Genomic DNA, 13,526 nt, shown 5'->3' with positions numbered 1-13,526 from the left:
AGCCTGAAAGAGACAGGTGCTGTTATATGGAGTCATATTACTATTTTTATTTTACTGGCCTGAACGATAACTGCTTGCGTGTCTCCTATCAAAAGAAAATGTTTTATTTTTTCCTTTCTAATTTTGCAATAAAATATGCACGCACAAAAATTTTTAGGTTATTTATTTTAATATTATGTATTTTTCATTTATGATATATTTATTATCGTAATTTTTTTGTTGTTGGAATTATTGTAATTACTTTATCAATTAATGTATAATAATAAATTTTATCTTACAAACTCATAACCGACAGAATGTGGGTGACAAAAGCACATTTTCTACCATCATTCAATTACCTTTCTAGAAGAAGTATATCTATTTATTTCTTTTTGAAGAATAATAGCCCCAATGTTGTTTGTGAGAAGCTTTATTTTATTAATAGTAAATAAAGACTGTGATTAATCATTCGATGGATAACAGATCGGTTCGGTTTTGGACCAAATGAAAAATTTCGGTTCGATTTAGTACTGAATTTTAAAAAATTAATTAGAATCGAACCAAAATTGAACCAAATAAAAAACGAGATTTCTTTTTTCTTTTGAATTTGGTTTAGTTCTTCGAATTTTTATATTTTTTTTACAGAATTCAATATTTTTTTTTATTTTCTTATGCCCACTTAAAATGTGGCACTGTTTCAATAAAAAAAATTAATATTTCGTTCGGTTCAAAATTTTATATTTAATTTTTTAAATATTGAACCGAAAATTTCAAAAAAAAAATCAAACTGAACAAATTCGATTCTTCTCATCCTTACCAACCATAGTGAGATATTATTATTCTGATAATTAATTTTCCATGGTTTATTTGATGGCCCAACCACCTTTCAATTCCTCTAATGAATACAAAATGTTCCTTTTCATATGGAAATTAACGCCCTCCCGTTTTTATTATCATTAATATTGTTAATACAAAGAGACCCTACCATTGAACTTTGGCTTCATTGATGCTTGAACACCATTATGCAAACTTAACATTCAGTTTCATAGGTTTTATTATGCACGAACACCATCATGTTTCAATAGAGATTATCTAATTTTAATATTAAAATTCTTATCATGTATTATTTAGTTCTTATCCTCTTATATCATTGAAAGATAGAGTTGACTGCTCCTTTGGGAAAAAAAAAATAATAATTCTCCCAACTTGTCTCATAAGTTGTTTCTTTTCTTATTTTAAAATCTTCTACTAAGTAAATGTTCCATCTTATAATAATGATGATGGGGTAGAATTAATCCCATAACAACGATGACAAGAAAATAATGAGAAGGGACAAAAAAGAACCTTCTTATTACACTAAAATATCGATAAATTATTAGTCATGTTATTATGAAAAAAATCTATTAATTTAGCGAATGTTAATGTATCAATAAATTAATAATTATCAATTTATAAAATAGTATCACTTTTATAATAAGATTTTTCATTAAGTATAAAGGTAGTGTAAGTAGAGAATTTAGTGTTTATGTTAAGTTGTACGAGACAATTCTGATTTATTCTTGATCGATTCATTGATCGAGTGAATCAGTCACTTGATAATCCTTGGCTATATTGCATGCCTGAATCACGATTTCAATTAGATTAAACTTCAATCCACCTCTATTTAGAATGATCAACTTCCATTTACTCTTTAAATACAATTATTTTTAATAGTTGACTGATGTTAACTTAATAAAATACGAGAATGTCCCTAATGCTAACTTACAATTTTGTGAAGTTAAGAAGGATAATTTTATTTTGCCGCTTGAGGCATGCTGTATTTTAAGTTATATGACAAAGATAATTTTGTTAATAAAAATCCCCTAAAACAATAGTAATAGACCTATAAAAAAATTAAATTAATTTTTACATATATTTTAATTCATAAAAAAAATATAATAATTTAAATTACAATATCACCACAATGAAAAAAAAAAAAAATTCACCCTTATATTGACGTTAGCCATCGAATATAACTATTTTTTAAAAATATAAATCATTAATCAATTAATTAATCTTTACCATTCAAAACACCATTTTACATTCCATTACTATCTATAAGGGTTACTGATGTAATTGAATAGATTGAAAATTAAGAATATATATATATAACTTTGCAAATTCAAAAAACCAAAACCTTACCTCTAATCGTAATCCCAAAATTTTATGTTTTCTTGGTTTTATTAATATTTCATTTGTTATAAATTTTAATATTACTATTTTTTAATTTTTTTATAATAAATTCCTTTTTATTAAAAGCCACTTTTTTGCATTTTTCTTCCCAAACATGAAGGTAAGGGTTAAAATATTAAAATAATTAATAATTTATAAATATTTGAGTATATCTAACGTTTATCATTTTTCATTGTTTATCTTTAAAAATCTTGAAAAATAACCCCTTTAATTTATGATTAAAATATGAAAAAAATGAAAAGTTAAAATATTTTTAAAATAAAATTTTGAAATGACTTAGTGGGCCACAAGAACTAATTTTATTCCTAATTTGGGCTTTTGTACATAATAATTTACCAACTATGCCACTATAATTTGTTCTTAATTTAAATTTAAAATTATCATTCAATTTCTTTTCTTTTTTCCTTTATACTTCATACTTATTTGGTACGGCTTTTAAATAGACACAAATACTTATTTAATCTCATAAGCCTTCTTTTTTAATTTTTTATTATTGTTTTTTTATATTTTCTTTTACTAGAGTTTTTAAAAATTAAATAATTATTTTATCTCTACTAACAAAAATTTTAAGTCTGTTCAGTGTTGTTTCTGAATTATATATTATCTGAAAACAAAAAATGAATAAAAATAGTGTTTTATAGTAACTATTTTTTGAATTTAAACATGAGTCTGATATTATTTTCTGTAACATATATTTTAAAATTAAAAACAGTAATATATGTTTGGTAAACATAATTGAGAAGGATAAAAACAGTAAATATATATTTGGTAATACAATTTTTAAAAGTAGTTTTTACTTTAAGTCATACTTAGAGTTAAAAAGTAATTATTTAACTAATACATACACAAACATGCCATAAATAATTTAAACAAAATAATTTTCAAAAATTACATGATAATTATTTTTAGTGTTAGCATTAACAAATTCTACGAATATGATTAATTGGGTCTAAAATAAACGCGAAGAACCACCATCACAACTTACCCAGATAGAAAAATTGAGGAATAATACTAGCGAGTAGAGATGAAGTAGAGACAAAGCAAAAAGCAGCAGCAGTAGTTGAGAGTTGAGACTGAGCAGAGATGGAGCAACAATAGCAGAGGCAGAGCAACAGTCAATTTTGGGCACGGAAAGAGAGAGTTGCGACAGTGGATTGTGGTTGACAAACGAGTAACAGTCACAAAGCGAAAGAGAGAGAGAGAGTTGTGAAAAGTTTAGGTGGCTTGTGGTTGAAGGAGAAGTATCAACCACAAAGAAGAAAGATGTGTGAATAGAGATAACGAGAGAGATGGGATAAGATTTGAGACAGAGAATGATTGCTTTTGTAGTTTGTCTTGGGATTTATTTTTTTAATTTAATTTGCAATTCATTCGAGAAATTCTTTGTTTATAATTATTTTTTGGATTCAACCCACCGAACATGTATTATATTTATACTCGGAAAACAAAAATGAAAACAATACCAAATATGCTATTAAATTTTAGACTTTTAAAAGTAAAAGTTGTATAGCTTTTTTAAAATATTAAATATCTAAAATATTCTTACTTATTTGATATTTTTATTTCATTCTATTCATAATTTAATTTTTAAAAACTTAATTTTTATAACTTTTAATAAAAACTCTCGTTATCAACCAAACAACTTTTCTTTTTTCAAAAACTTTACTTATAAAAACTCCACTTAAATAAACTCTAATTAAAAAACTCTACCAAACCAATTATCTTTTACTCTTTTTTAGTCCTTCTATTTTTTTTTTCATATTTTGTCTTATTTTCCTTTTCTTCTTCTTTTTTCGTCATCTACTCTATTTTTTGTTTTTTGTTTCATCTTTGTTTCTTTATCTTCTTCTTTGTTCTTCAGTTTCTTTCTTCTTCTCCTCTACCATTGCTTCACAGCAGCATTAGGCAACAGGCAACAGCGGTAACCATTGGCATAACTGTTAGGGCGGCACGCGCAGTGCGCGACACGATCTGCTCCTAGATTGTGACCCTACGTTGCTACCAAGTCGGCTGCCACTACTTTGAATTGCCGCATCTACTACGATGGTTTGGCCGAAAATTGAGTGACGACGGTTGTATATGGATGCTTGAGGGGCGGTAAACACGATGACAGTGGTGGTGAGAAAGCATGCGAGCTGAACGGTGTAAGTTAAAGAAGAGGTAGCAGCGTGTTCATCTTGTTGTTGAAAAGGATTCTGGTGATGCTTTAGTGGCGATGATGACATGGATAAGGCTGCTGGCATGTGGGTAATCTGTTAGTTTTATTGAATGGCGTTGATGATGGTTAAATGGTGGTTGATTTGAGTGTGGAGCTCTCGAGTTTTCAGTTGCTTGTGTGATGGTTTTAGGCGATGGTAACGACAGCCGATGATTGGGCTATGGTTGTCTGATTATGGGGATTCTAGTGGGATGATTAAACAAGCATAAAATGAAATAAAATTTATTATTTTAGATTTGGAGATGTTGCAGTGAAATTTAGGGTAAATGGTTGTTTACATCTGTTTAGTTCTTATACTTTAAGACATCTTTTTTGTTTAAATAGATCACACTTCTGTCCTTATTTTTTTCTTTACTTTTATATTATAACCCTTACTACAATTGTAAAATAACATTCAATACCTTACAATAATCTTGTTAATAAACTATTTATAAAAAAAAATAATTTATCAAATTAATCCTAAAATTAAAATAATAAACAAAAATTTTACATTATATTTATTTTACTTTTAAGGTTAATTTGTTAATTAATTATTTTTATAGATAAATAAATCAATATTACTAAGAATATTATTTTAAGGGTATTATTATAAAAGCAAAGAAAAATACGAGCATGATGTCACATATTCAGGTATTTTTAAAAAATAGAAGGATTAGTCGGACGTTTAACCTAAAACATATGGATTAAATGAGCATTTAAAGTAAAATTTACATTTGGGGGATTTAGGGTTTTATTTGACAAAAATAGATCGAAGAATTTAGGGATTTAGGACGTTAATATATTTATTGATATTTCAATGGGTAATTTTTAAAAACCTCCCCTGAGGTTTGGGCTTGTTGCAAGTAGATGGCGAGAATTGATTTATTTGTAAAAAACCCCCTACCGTCAGTTAAGTTTAATATTGACCGTTAGTTGACCGTGCAAAGACAATATTACCCTTAACAATAGTTTATAAACGAAAATAACTAAAAAAAAAACCAAAATTATTGGTGCAAAAAGCACAAACCCTATTTTTTGACAATTTTATCCTTGTCAATTCTAAAAATTTACAATATCATAGGTAAAGATTATGACTATTTCATTTTTAAATTTTAAATTTTATCTTTCTTGTAGGAATTTTAAGGAAATATCAATAATTTAAAGAGGATTTTTTAATTTTTTAATTTTTTAATTTTAATTTTTTATAAGAACTTTAAGAAAATATCAATAATTTAAAAAGTGTAAAATAGCTAATAATTTTGGTTTTTTTTTAGTTATTTTCGTTTATAAACTATTGTTAAGGGTAATATTGTCTTTGCACGGTCAACTAACGGTCAATGTTAAACTTAACTGACGGTAGGGGGTTTTTTATAAATAAATCAATTCTCGCCATCTACTTGCAACAAACCCAAACCTCAGGGGAGGTTTTTAAAAATTACCCATATTTCAATATTATAAGGGAATTGCTGACATTTTATTTTATTTTTTTAAAATGCGTTGAAGGAGGTCCTGTGCCCGTGGAAATTGGAATGTCTATTTTCTAATTGAAATATTCATAATCATAGTACATTTTTTATAATTTTCATAAAAAAAACTAAAATAGGAAATATAAATTTTATTTGTAATAAAATAAAAAAAACTAAAAAGAAAGTAGTGTTATCCCAAAAATTAGGGGTACAGTGGTCATCCTCTTGGTCAAAGATAGTCAACAAACATTTTTTTTACAGAAAATTTAACATTTAGGGTGAAAATGTCATTTCACTATATCAAGGGGGGTGAATATGCCTTTTAGTTACATTTTGGGGGAGTATGTGTCTTTTAACCTTAAACCTATAATTTTATCTGTCAAAAATTATAAAACCGATGGCAAATATGGTCCATTCATTACAACTAAGGTATACATATAATATAAATTACCCAAAAAACATTAATTAAAAATATAAATTAGTAATTTGAAAGCAAAGTGAAATTTATTAAAATATTTAGGTGCGTGTAATAATTTATTAAAACATTTAGGTGTAGTAGAAATAAAAAATAGTTTTGACCTTTTGATTAGATAACTAACGGTAAAAGAACGTATAAAAATAATTTGTTAAAATTAAGTAATAATAATGGCATTGGGGCGATAAATTGAAGTTTTTATATATTAAAGTTTGTCATTTTAAGTAAAGTTCTTCCACTTTAATATTACAAAAAAGTTAGATGAGATTCAAGAAAAAATCAATTTTAAGAAGAAACAAAAAACATTAAAAACTAATTTTATAAATGCCTCATATACATCATATGTATTTAGTTTGAAAATAAGTTAATTATTAATTCATGTATTAATTGGGTTATTATCAAAAAATAAGATTTTATAAAAAAATTTATTAAATTATTAATTTATTACGTTGACCTCAAGTTGGGACTAATAAAAATTATTCAAACGAGAGATTAATTTATCCAATCATTTAGCGTGGTTCAATTGTATTTGTTATTGTCGTATTTATGGAAAAGTTAACGATATAAGGCCAGTTTCACAATTTTTAAAATCAATTGGAATTTTTTAATATTAGATAAAAATTGAGGGATATCGATGATCTTTACCCAAGAATTTCGATAAGGCTTTGCACTCATACGAAGGTTCAGGTCTTTTGCAAGCAACTGAGTACTGACAGTTTTCTAGCGGACCCCACTTAAAGCCACACGAGTCCCACGTGGCAAATCACAATAAAAAAGGTGGACAAGTTAAAGAATCTCCAAAAAAACTTAATAAAAAAGGTTAAAGAATCTGTATTGCAACTGTTACCACGTGTAACCACTATAATTATCCCACGTCACGCTCCCTCCCGTCAACCTTAACGTCGCCACTCATCTTCGAGTCAAAACAAGATCAGTTTAGTTTCCTCAGAAAGAAAACAGAACAATTATCCTGGAAAATTCAAAACCGATGAGCTGAAAGTGAAAGATGGCGATGTTGTTGAGAAGAGTATGGGAAACGATGTCGTCTCGGACTTGTTCGACCGGCGACTCGTCCGCTCGGCCTAGTTGTACGACTGAGTCGTCATCTTTAGGTGCATTTGATCAGATACCGTGGGATGTACTTATTCAAATTGTGAAATTGATTGGTCCAAAGGAGGCGGCGAAGCTCTGTGTTGTCAGCAAGTCGTGGCGCGCGCTTGTATCTGATAATCGTCTGTGGATTTTCTTTCTACAGCATCAGCAAGAGCCGTGGGACTCCATTTTCTTCGGTGAAACAACTCTCGGATCGGGATATCCTTACCAGTGAGTGAATTACTGTGGAAATTCTGTTTGGTTGCTTAGAAAATGGATGAAAGTGAAAATTGTGAAATTTTCACTGTTTGAGGTGCTATTGGGTGAAATAGTGTACTCAGCTAAGGGATAAATTTCAATTCATCCCTCAGATAGAATGAGAATTTTTAATTCATCTCCTGTGAAAGTCTTAATTTATCTATTTTTGTTCAGAAGACGAGGGCAAATAAGGGCACGTTGATGGATTTCTTTTTTGTCTTTCTAGTCGTAATTGGGGATAAATTGATGTTTTGACACTTTTTGAGGGATTAATTGAAGATTGTCATTCTAAGTAGGGGTTAAATTGAAGTTTATGGAAGTAGTAATATTGATTTGATTGGATCATATTAGGTAGAATTTTTTGGGTTAATGACGAATTTTGATTAGGAAAAAAGAATATGATCTTTTATTAGTTAAGGTTCTGAATTGGTTTTAGATTTTTTATTCATCAATAGTGCAAAGGTAGGTATTTTGGTGCTTGATGATAGGGAAAAACCTTAAATTTTGGATTTTAATCAATGAGTATTCAATTTCTAATGCTTGATTATTGATATGTATACACTGGACAGACAGGACTTTAATATGGGGTAGATTATCATTATAATTATTGATGGTTGCTTAAATTGAATCTTATGGAAGTTAGTTGACTGTTGAAGACTGGACATTTGATGACTGAGCTTTTGTGGTCTGTTGTGAAAAGTGAGTAATAGGATATTTTTGTGCATAAAGTAGTCATATTCATACCTTCTTTTTTTTTTTTGGCGGGGGCGGGGAGGGGGGTGGGGAATAACTGATAAGAGTTGTTAATTTAGTTGTGCTAACCTAATGTCCTTGTCAAAATGATTTTTATTGCAGAACTTTGGCGACTGGCTTATCATTCATGCATATTTATGGCCAACGGGCCCAAGTTCCTGGTTCTGTTATCATTGATGGTGAGTACTTCGAAATCTCTTGTCAATTTTTGTTCTTCATTGCGGTGTGGTGGGTAATTGGGTATACTGTTGTTCCAATTTAAGGGCATTGTATGAATTATTCTTTGAATCATTGTAGTCGTCTCTTTCCTATTTCTTGAGTTTGTCTGCGTCATTTGTTTTAAAACTGTCCTTCTTGAAATTTGTATTGTGTTTCCTCTTGATCGTTTCTGTAGGTGGTTCAGGTTATTGCAAGTTTGGTTGGAGCAAGTATGATTGTCCTTCTGGGCGAACAGCAACATTTTTGGTGAGGTTTCCACTGAACTAGCAGTTCGGTTAAAAGTTTCTTTGAAACAAATGTTACTTAAATGTGAAATATCATTTAGTCATGAAATGATTTTCCAGCTATGCTTATTGTTTCATAGATGAATTTCACAACATTTTTCTCCATTCTAAACCCATGTGATGCATAGGAATTTGGCAATATTGAGTCTCCGATGTACTCAAGACTTCGACATTTTTTTGCAACTATATACAGCAGGTTTGTTTTTCCTATTTTATGTCTATTTTGCTGTTGACTATTCCAGGTTTCTTTTTTTTTAAAATAAAAAAGAAAAAACACAAAAAATTTCTCTTTCTCGCATTCATTTACCAACACACATGAACAAGGATGAGGGGTCATTTAACTGTTATCGTACATATTTTGCAGCATTAGATATATGGGTGCGAAGTCGATTGTTAATTTCTGTAATTATATCTTTGGACATGGATAAATCTAATGACTAATGTTTAATAAAGTTCTATTTTATTAAGATATGCTGGGGATTAATTATATAACATGTGCTGTACAAGATTGAGCTTGCTGATCCTTCTGTGTTTTGACGCAATTTTTGGTCTTAGTATGCTAACCCTTGTTGTTACAGGATGCAGGTGAAACCATCCACGCAGCCAATTGTGGTGTCTATTCCAATCTGCCATTATGACGGTTAGTTACATTCAACTCAGCTCTAAGACCATACCACTTTTTCCTGCTATTATTTGTTTGAGTTTAAATTTTTGGAATTTATGCTCTCTCTGTCTGAACAAGATGCTATTGAAAATTAGGCCATTTCTTATGGAGTCTACTAATTGCTTTCTTTCTTGGGACAATCATTTTGGTTCTTGGTGATTTGGTAATAGAGGATGGCTCTGCAGCTATTAAATTTGTGGTAATGAGCTTCTTGCTTATACATAATTGTTAAGATAAGGTTCTCCACATTGCATGGCAGCTCATTCGTCAATTTAGAAATGACCCCTACGTATGCCCATGAATGAATAATTTTTATGAACTTCTGATGCATGTTTTGTCATGCACTTGCTTTCTGCTGGTTGTCAATCTGACACTGTATGTTTTTATTATACATTCATTTTTACTCTTTTTTTAAAAGAAAGAGAAGCTTTGTCATGGTGCTGAAATCCTTGATCTCCTAAAGTTTAAAATAAAAAATAGGTGCTATTTTGGCCAGATGTGAAAAATATTGGCTAATTATGGGAGTTTATTTAATACTTACAAGTCCTTTCAGTTTACTATCATCCATATCACTTGTTTTCTTTATCTTATATTCCAGATACTGAAAATGCAAAAGCATCAAGACGGCAGCTTAAGGATTGCTTCCAACAAGTCCTGTTTGACCTAAATGTTCCAGCTGTCTGTGCCGTCAATCAGGTAGGTCTTACCAAACAAATATAGCGTGTTGGCCACTACCCCCCCCACCCCCCCTCCCCCAAAAAAAAAAATGTAAAAAACTACTAAGAAGCTAATGGTGGCATAATTATAGTTCTCATTTCTGTGGTGTGCTTCGGCTTATGAGGGACATAACTTGAACAAGTTTGTGCCACAGAGGCTTTTATTTATATCCTTTTAGTTTTGAACGGTCAAATTGAAGTTCTTTATCCTTTTTGGAAAAGGGAGTTCTTCAGCTTAGTTACAGAGAGATAATCCCTCCTTTCTCTTGTTAATCCCACTGACTGCTCAAGTATATATAAATATACAGGCAACTTTGGCTTTATATGCAGCAAAACGAACTTCAGGAATTGTTGTTAATATTGGTTTCCAGGTCACTTCTGTTGTTCCAAGTGAGCTTTTCTTCTTCTTTAGTTTATTTTGAATCAACTGCAAAGTGTTGAAAAGCGGCCATTAACTCTCACATATGGCTCACTGTGTGCAAGATGTATAAAATAAGGGTGCTTTGTTTATGTCCACAGCTTTTAATGATGTATCAAAATTTTGTTTTTTCTTTCTTTGGTTTTCCAAATGTTAGTTTAACTGAGCTCATCCTTCATTCCTTTCTATCGACTTCTTTCACTCAAAATCATCGGATATTGGATTCATAAGGGATTGCGGTTTGGTTTTGTAGTTTTACATGGTAAAGTAATGCGCAAGGTGGGTGTGGAAGTAATGGGACTGGGAGCATTAAAACTCACAGGATATCTTAGGTTGCTGATGCAACAGAATAACATAAATTTTGGATCGCTGTACACTGTTCGCACACTGAAAGAGGTACTCCTATCCTCCTCTCAAGTGAAATCTTGGTTGCTATATTGTAATTTTTGTTGATGGGAACCTTATGTCGTATCTTTTAAAGTAGGGAAGTAGGGATTTGATTGTTACCTTCTACGTGCATGCTTGGTGATTGTGATTTCTAAAACATAACTTTTCATCATTTTTATATTTAATATTAGTGAAGTCGTCTAATGCTCCGTGCTTTTCCTTTGTATCTGATTAAAGATTATACATATCTTGTATATTTGATGAAATTGATTGCTTTTCTGCATTGTCCCTGTTTTTTTTGGAATTCTTAATCCACATGTGCTGTCTTTCAATATGGAAATGCTTCCTGTTCAAGTTGTCTGATCCCTCATTTGGCAACATGGAATTACAGAAACTATGTTATGTTGCTGCTGATTATAAAGCTGAGTTATCAAAAGATACACAAGCATCATTGGAAATTGCTGGAGAAGGATGGTTTACCCTCTCGAAAGAACGCTTTCAAACTGGGGAAATCTTATTTCAGCCGCGTATGGCAGATGTGTAAGTTCTATTCTTGAATGATTCTGTTATTTATCTCTTTTTTGCTATGACTTACCCCTTTTTTAATTCATTTCTTTCATGTCTTCCGCCAAATATTTGACATATTCATCATATTTAGCATTCCGTTGATTAACGTTTGAGATCGCTTTTCGAATAAAGGAATCGTTTATGATATAAGTAATAATCATAGATATATTACCAATTGGGTTTTTCTAAACGGAGCCTGGATACCTCATTTTATTGGTCCAGCCAAGACGACCATAAAATTGATTTATTGCTAATATTAATCTGGATGCTTCCTCACGAAATAGATCTAATTGCACTTCATTGCATTTCACGCTACAAATTTTAAGTAAATGCCGCTGAAGGACTTTCATGGAGATGTTTTCCTTGGATGAGCCTTGAAGACCAATATAAACTTTTGAACAGCAAGCCTATTCTCAAGCTCTAAAGACTGTTTAAGAAACCTTTTTTAATTTATTTAAAAGAGAAAGAAAGTCATATTTCCCTCAGATGTTGAATATCAGTGATCCTATTTAGTTAAATTGAGGCGTTTGTTCTTAAGAATTAGTCCGTGAGGACCCTGGCGCAGGAACGTGGTCCTTATTTTAATTGCACTATTTGTAGTTCATTATTTAGGATGTCTAATACCATAAGTTGCAACTCCCTTAACTTGTTGAGTAAACAATTGTGTTCCCTTGTCTCAGGCGCACTATGGGTTTAGACCAGGCAGTAGCACTTTGTATGGACCATTGCCATTACGCAGAATTGTCAGGTGATGATGCTTGGTTCAAGACTGTGATTTTGACTGGGGGATCTGCGTGTTTGCCTGGCCTTGCAGGTATAAGAAACAGCTTCAATAAGCAATAATTTCTTAACCCTGATAAATTTTTGTAGTTGCAATGAGGATCCCTTTCTTTTTGGTGCCCTCTAAACGTTAAACAAGATGAAGATAGATATATTAGAGTGAAATATATTTGAATAAATCAGCTTATGAAGCTTTGTCTCTGAGCTTTACCCAGAAAGGCTAGAGAAAGAACTACGTGGACTTCTCCCCTCATCCATCTCCAATGGAATTAGAGTCATTCCTCCTCCTTATGGTGCAGACACTGCATGGTTCGGGGCAAAACTTGTAGGCAACGTAAGCTCCTTCACTACATCAGTGAAATGTTCCTACATGCCTATTTGCATGTGTTTCCTTCCATTTCAGATGCTTAATGTAGGGTTCCATATATATTATGACATGGGCTTACTTTATGTAGTCTGTAGCTGTATTCTCCCATGTTGAGTATTGGTTTCTATCAATTGACATAATACTATAGCATTATCGGATATTTTTTGATTTATGCTCATTAAACTCTTTTCTAATCAATCTGTGTGCTGTGGTTATGCAGTTAAGCACCTTTCCTGGGGCCTGGTGTGCAACAAAGAAGCAGTTCCGGCAGAAGAGTAGATTCAACATCATGTGGTAAATTTAGCTTCCTATGGCATTGAGAACCTTAGTGAGTTCCTAAACTATATTAAAGAAGCCCACCATATTCAATACTCAGATTTCCTACGAGGAGATACATTAGTTTTTTTTCCCACACTGCCTTAGAAATCTTTGGGTCATTTACTGGATTATGAAACAATAATGTTAATTCTTTCACAGGAGGAGTTCTTTACCGTATCTTGAAGATGATGCACATTAGGTTTCATTTACTGTAATGAAATAATGATGTAAAATTGCCAATGCTGGCTAACAGATGAAATCAAATGACTTGCAACAGTGCTGTATTATTATTATTTATTATTATTTTACTGGAATTCAGAACCAACATTGTTTATTTATGAAAGTAAATGCCGG

General features: G+C 31.0%; 1 protein-coding gene across 2 annotated transcripts; it reads left to right on the top strand.

The window, feature by feature from the left end:
- The first annotated feature begins 7,176 nt into the window (after nt 1–7,176).
- LOC102623727 (actin-related protein 8) lies at nt 7,177–13,497 on the top strand. 2 transcript variants are annotated; one of them, XM_006474701.4, is made up of 13 exons: nt 7,177–7,672; nt 8,555–8,631; nt 8,847–8,917; nt 9,084–9,151; nt 9,534–9,595; nt 10,218–10,315; nt 10,644–10,725; nt 11,007–11,149; nt 11,532–11,680; nt 12,388–12,521; nt 12,703–12,821; nt 13,075–13,148; nt 13,332–13,497. In XM_006474701.4, the coding sequence occupies exons 1-13, from the start codon at nt 7,356–7,358 to the stop codon at nt 13,369–13,371; spliced, it is 1,434 nt and encodes a 477-aa protein (XP_006474764.1). In that variant the 5' UTR covers nt 7,177–7,355; the 3' UTR covers nt 13,372–13,497. The 2 variants fall into 2 exon arrangements, with proteins under 2 accessions (XP_006474764.1, XP_015384672.1); XM_015529186.3 differs by having other exon boundaries at nt 13,075–13,182.
- Nucleotides 13,498–13,526: the final 29 nt, after the last annotated feature.

The sequence above is a fragment of the Citrus sinensis genome, chromosome 9, assembly GCF_022201045.2.
Source record: "Citrus sinensis cultivar Valencia sweet orange chromosome 9, DVS_A1.0, whole genome shotgun sequence".
NCBI lineage: Eukaryota > Viridiplantae > Streptophyta > Magnoliopsida > Sapindales > Rutaceae > Citrus > Citrus sinensis.
The sequence above is the reverse complement of the archived record's forward strand: the minus strand, read 5'-3'. Positions and strand labels throughout refer to the sequence as shown.

Excerpts from the sequence above, each read along its gene's own strand:
- LOC102623727 (XM_006474701.4), top strand. The coding sequence starts at position 7,356 with ATGGCGATGTTGTTGAGAAGAGTATGGGAAACGATGTCGTCTCGGACT. Across the intron at positions 9,152-9,533 it reads TTTGCAACTATATACAGCAG|GATGCAGGTGAAACCATCCA; the intron begins GTTTGTTTTTCC and ends TTGTTGTTACAG. Across the intron at positions 11,681-12,387 it reads CAGCCGCGTATGGCAGATGT|GCGCACTATGGGTTTAGACC; the intron begins GTAAGTTCTATT and ends CCCTTGTCTCAG.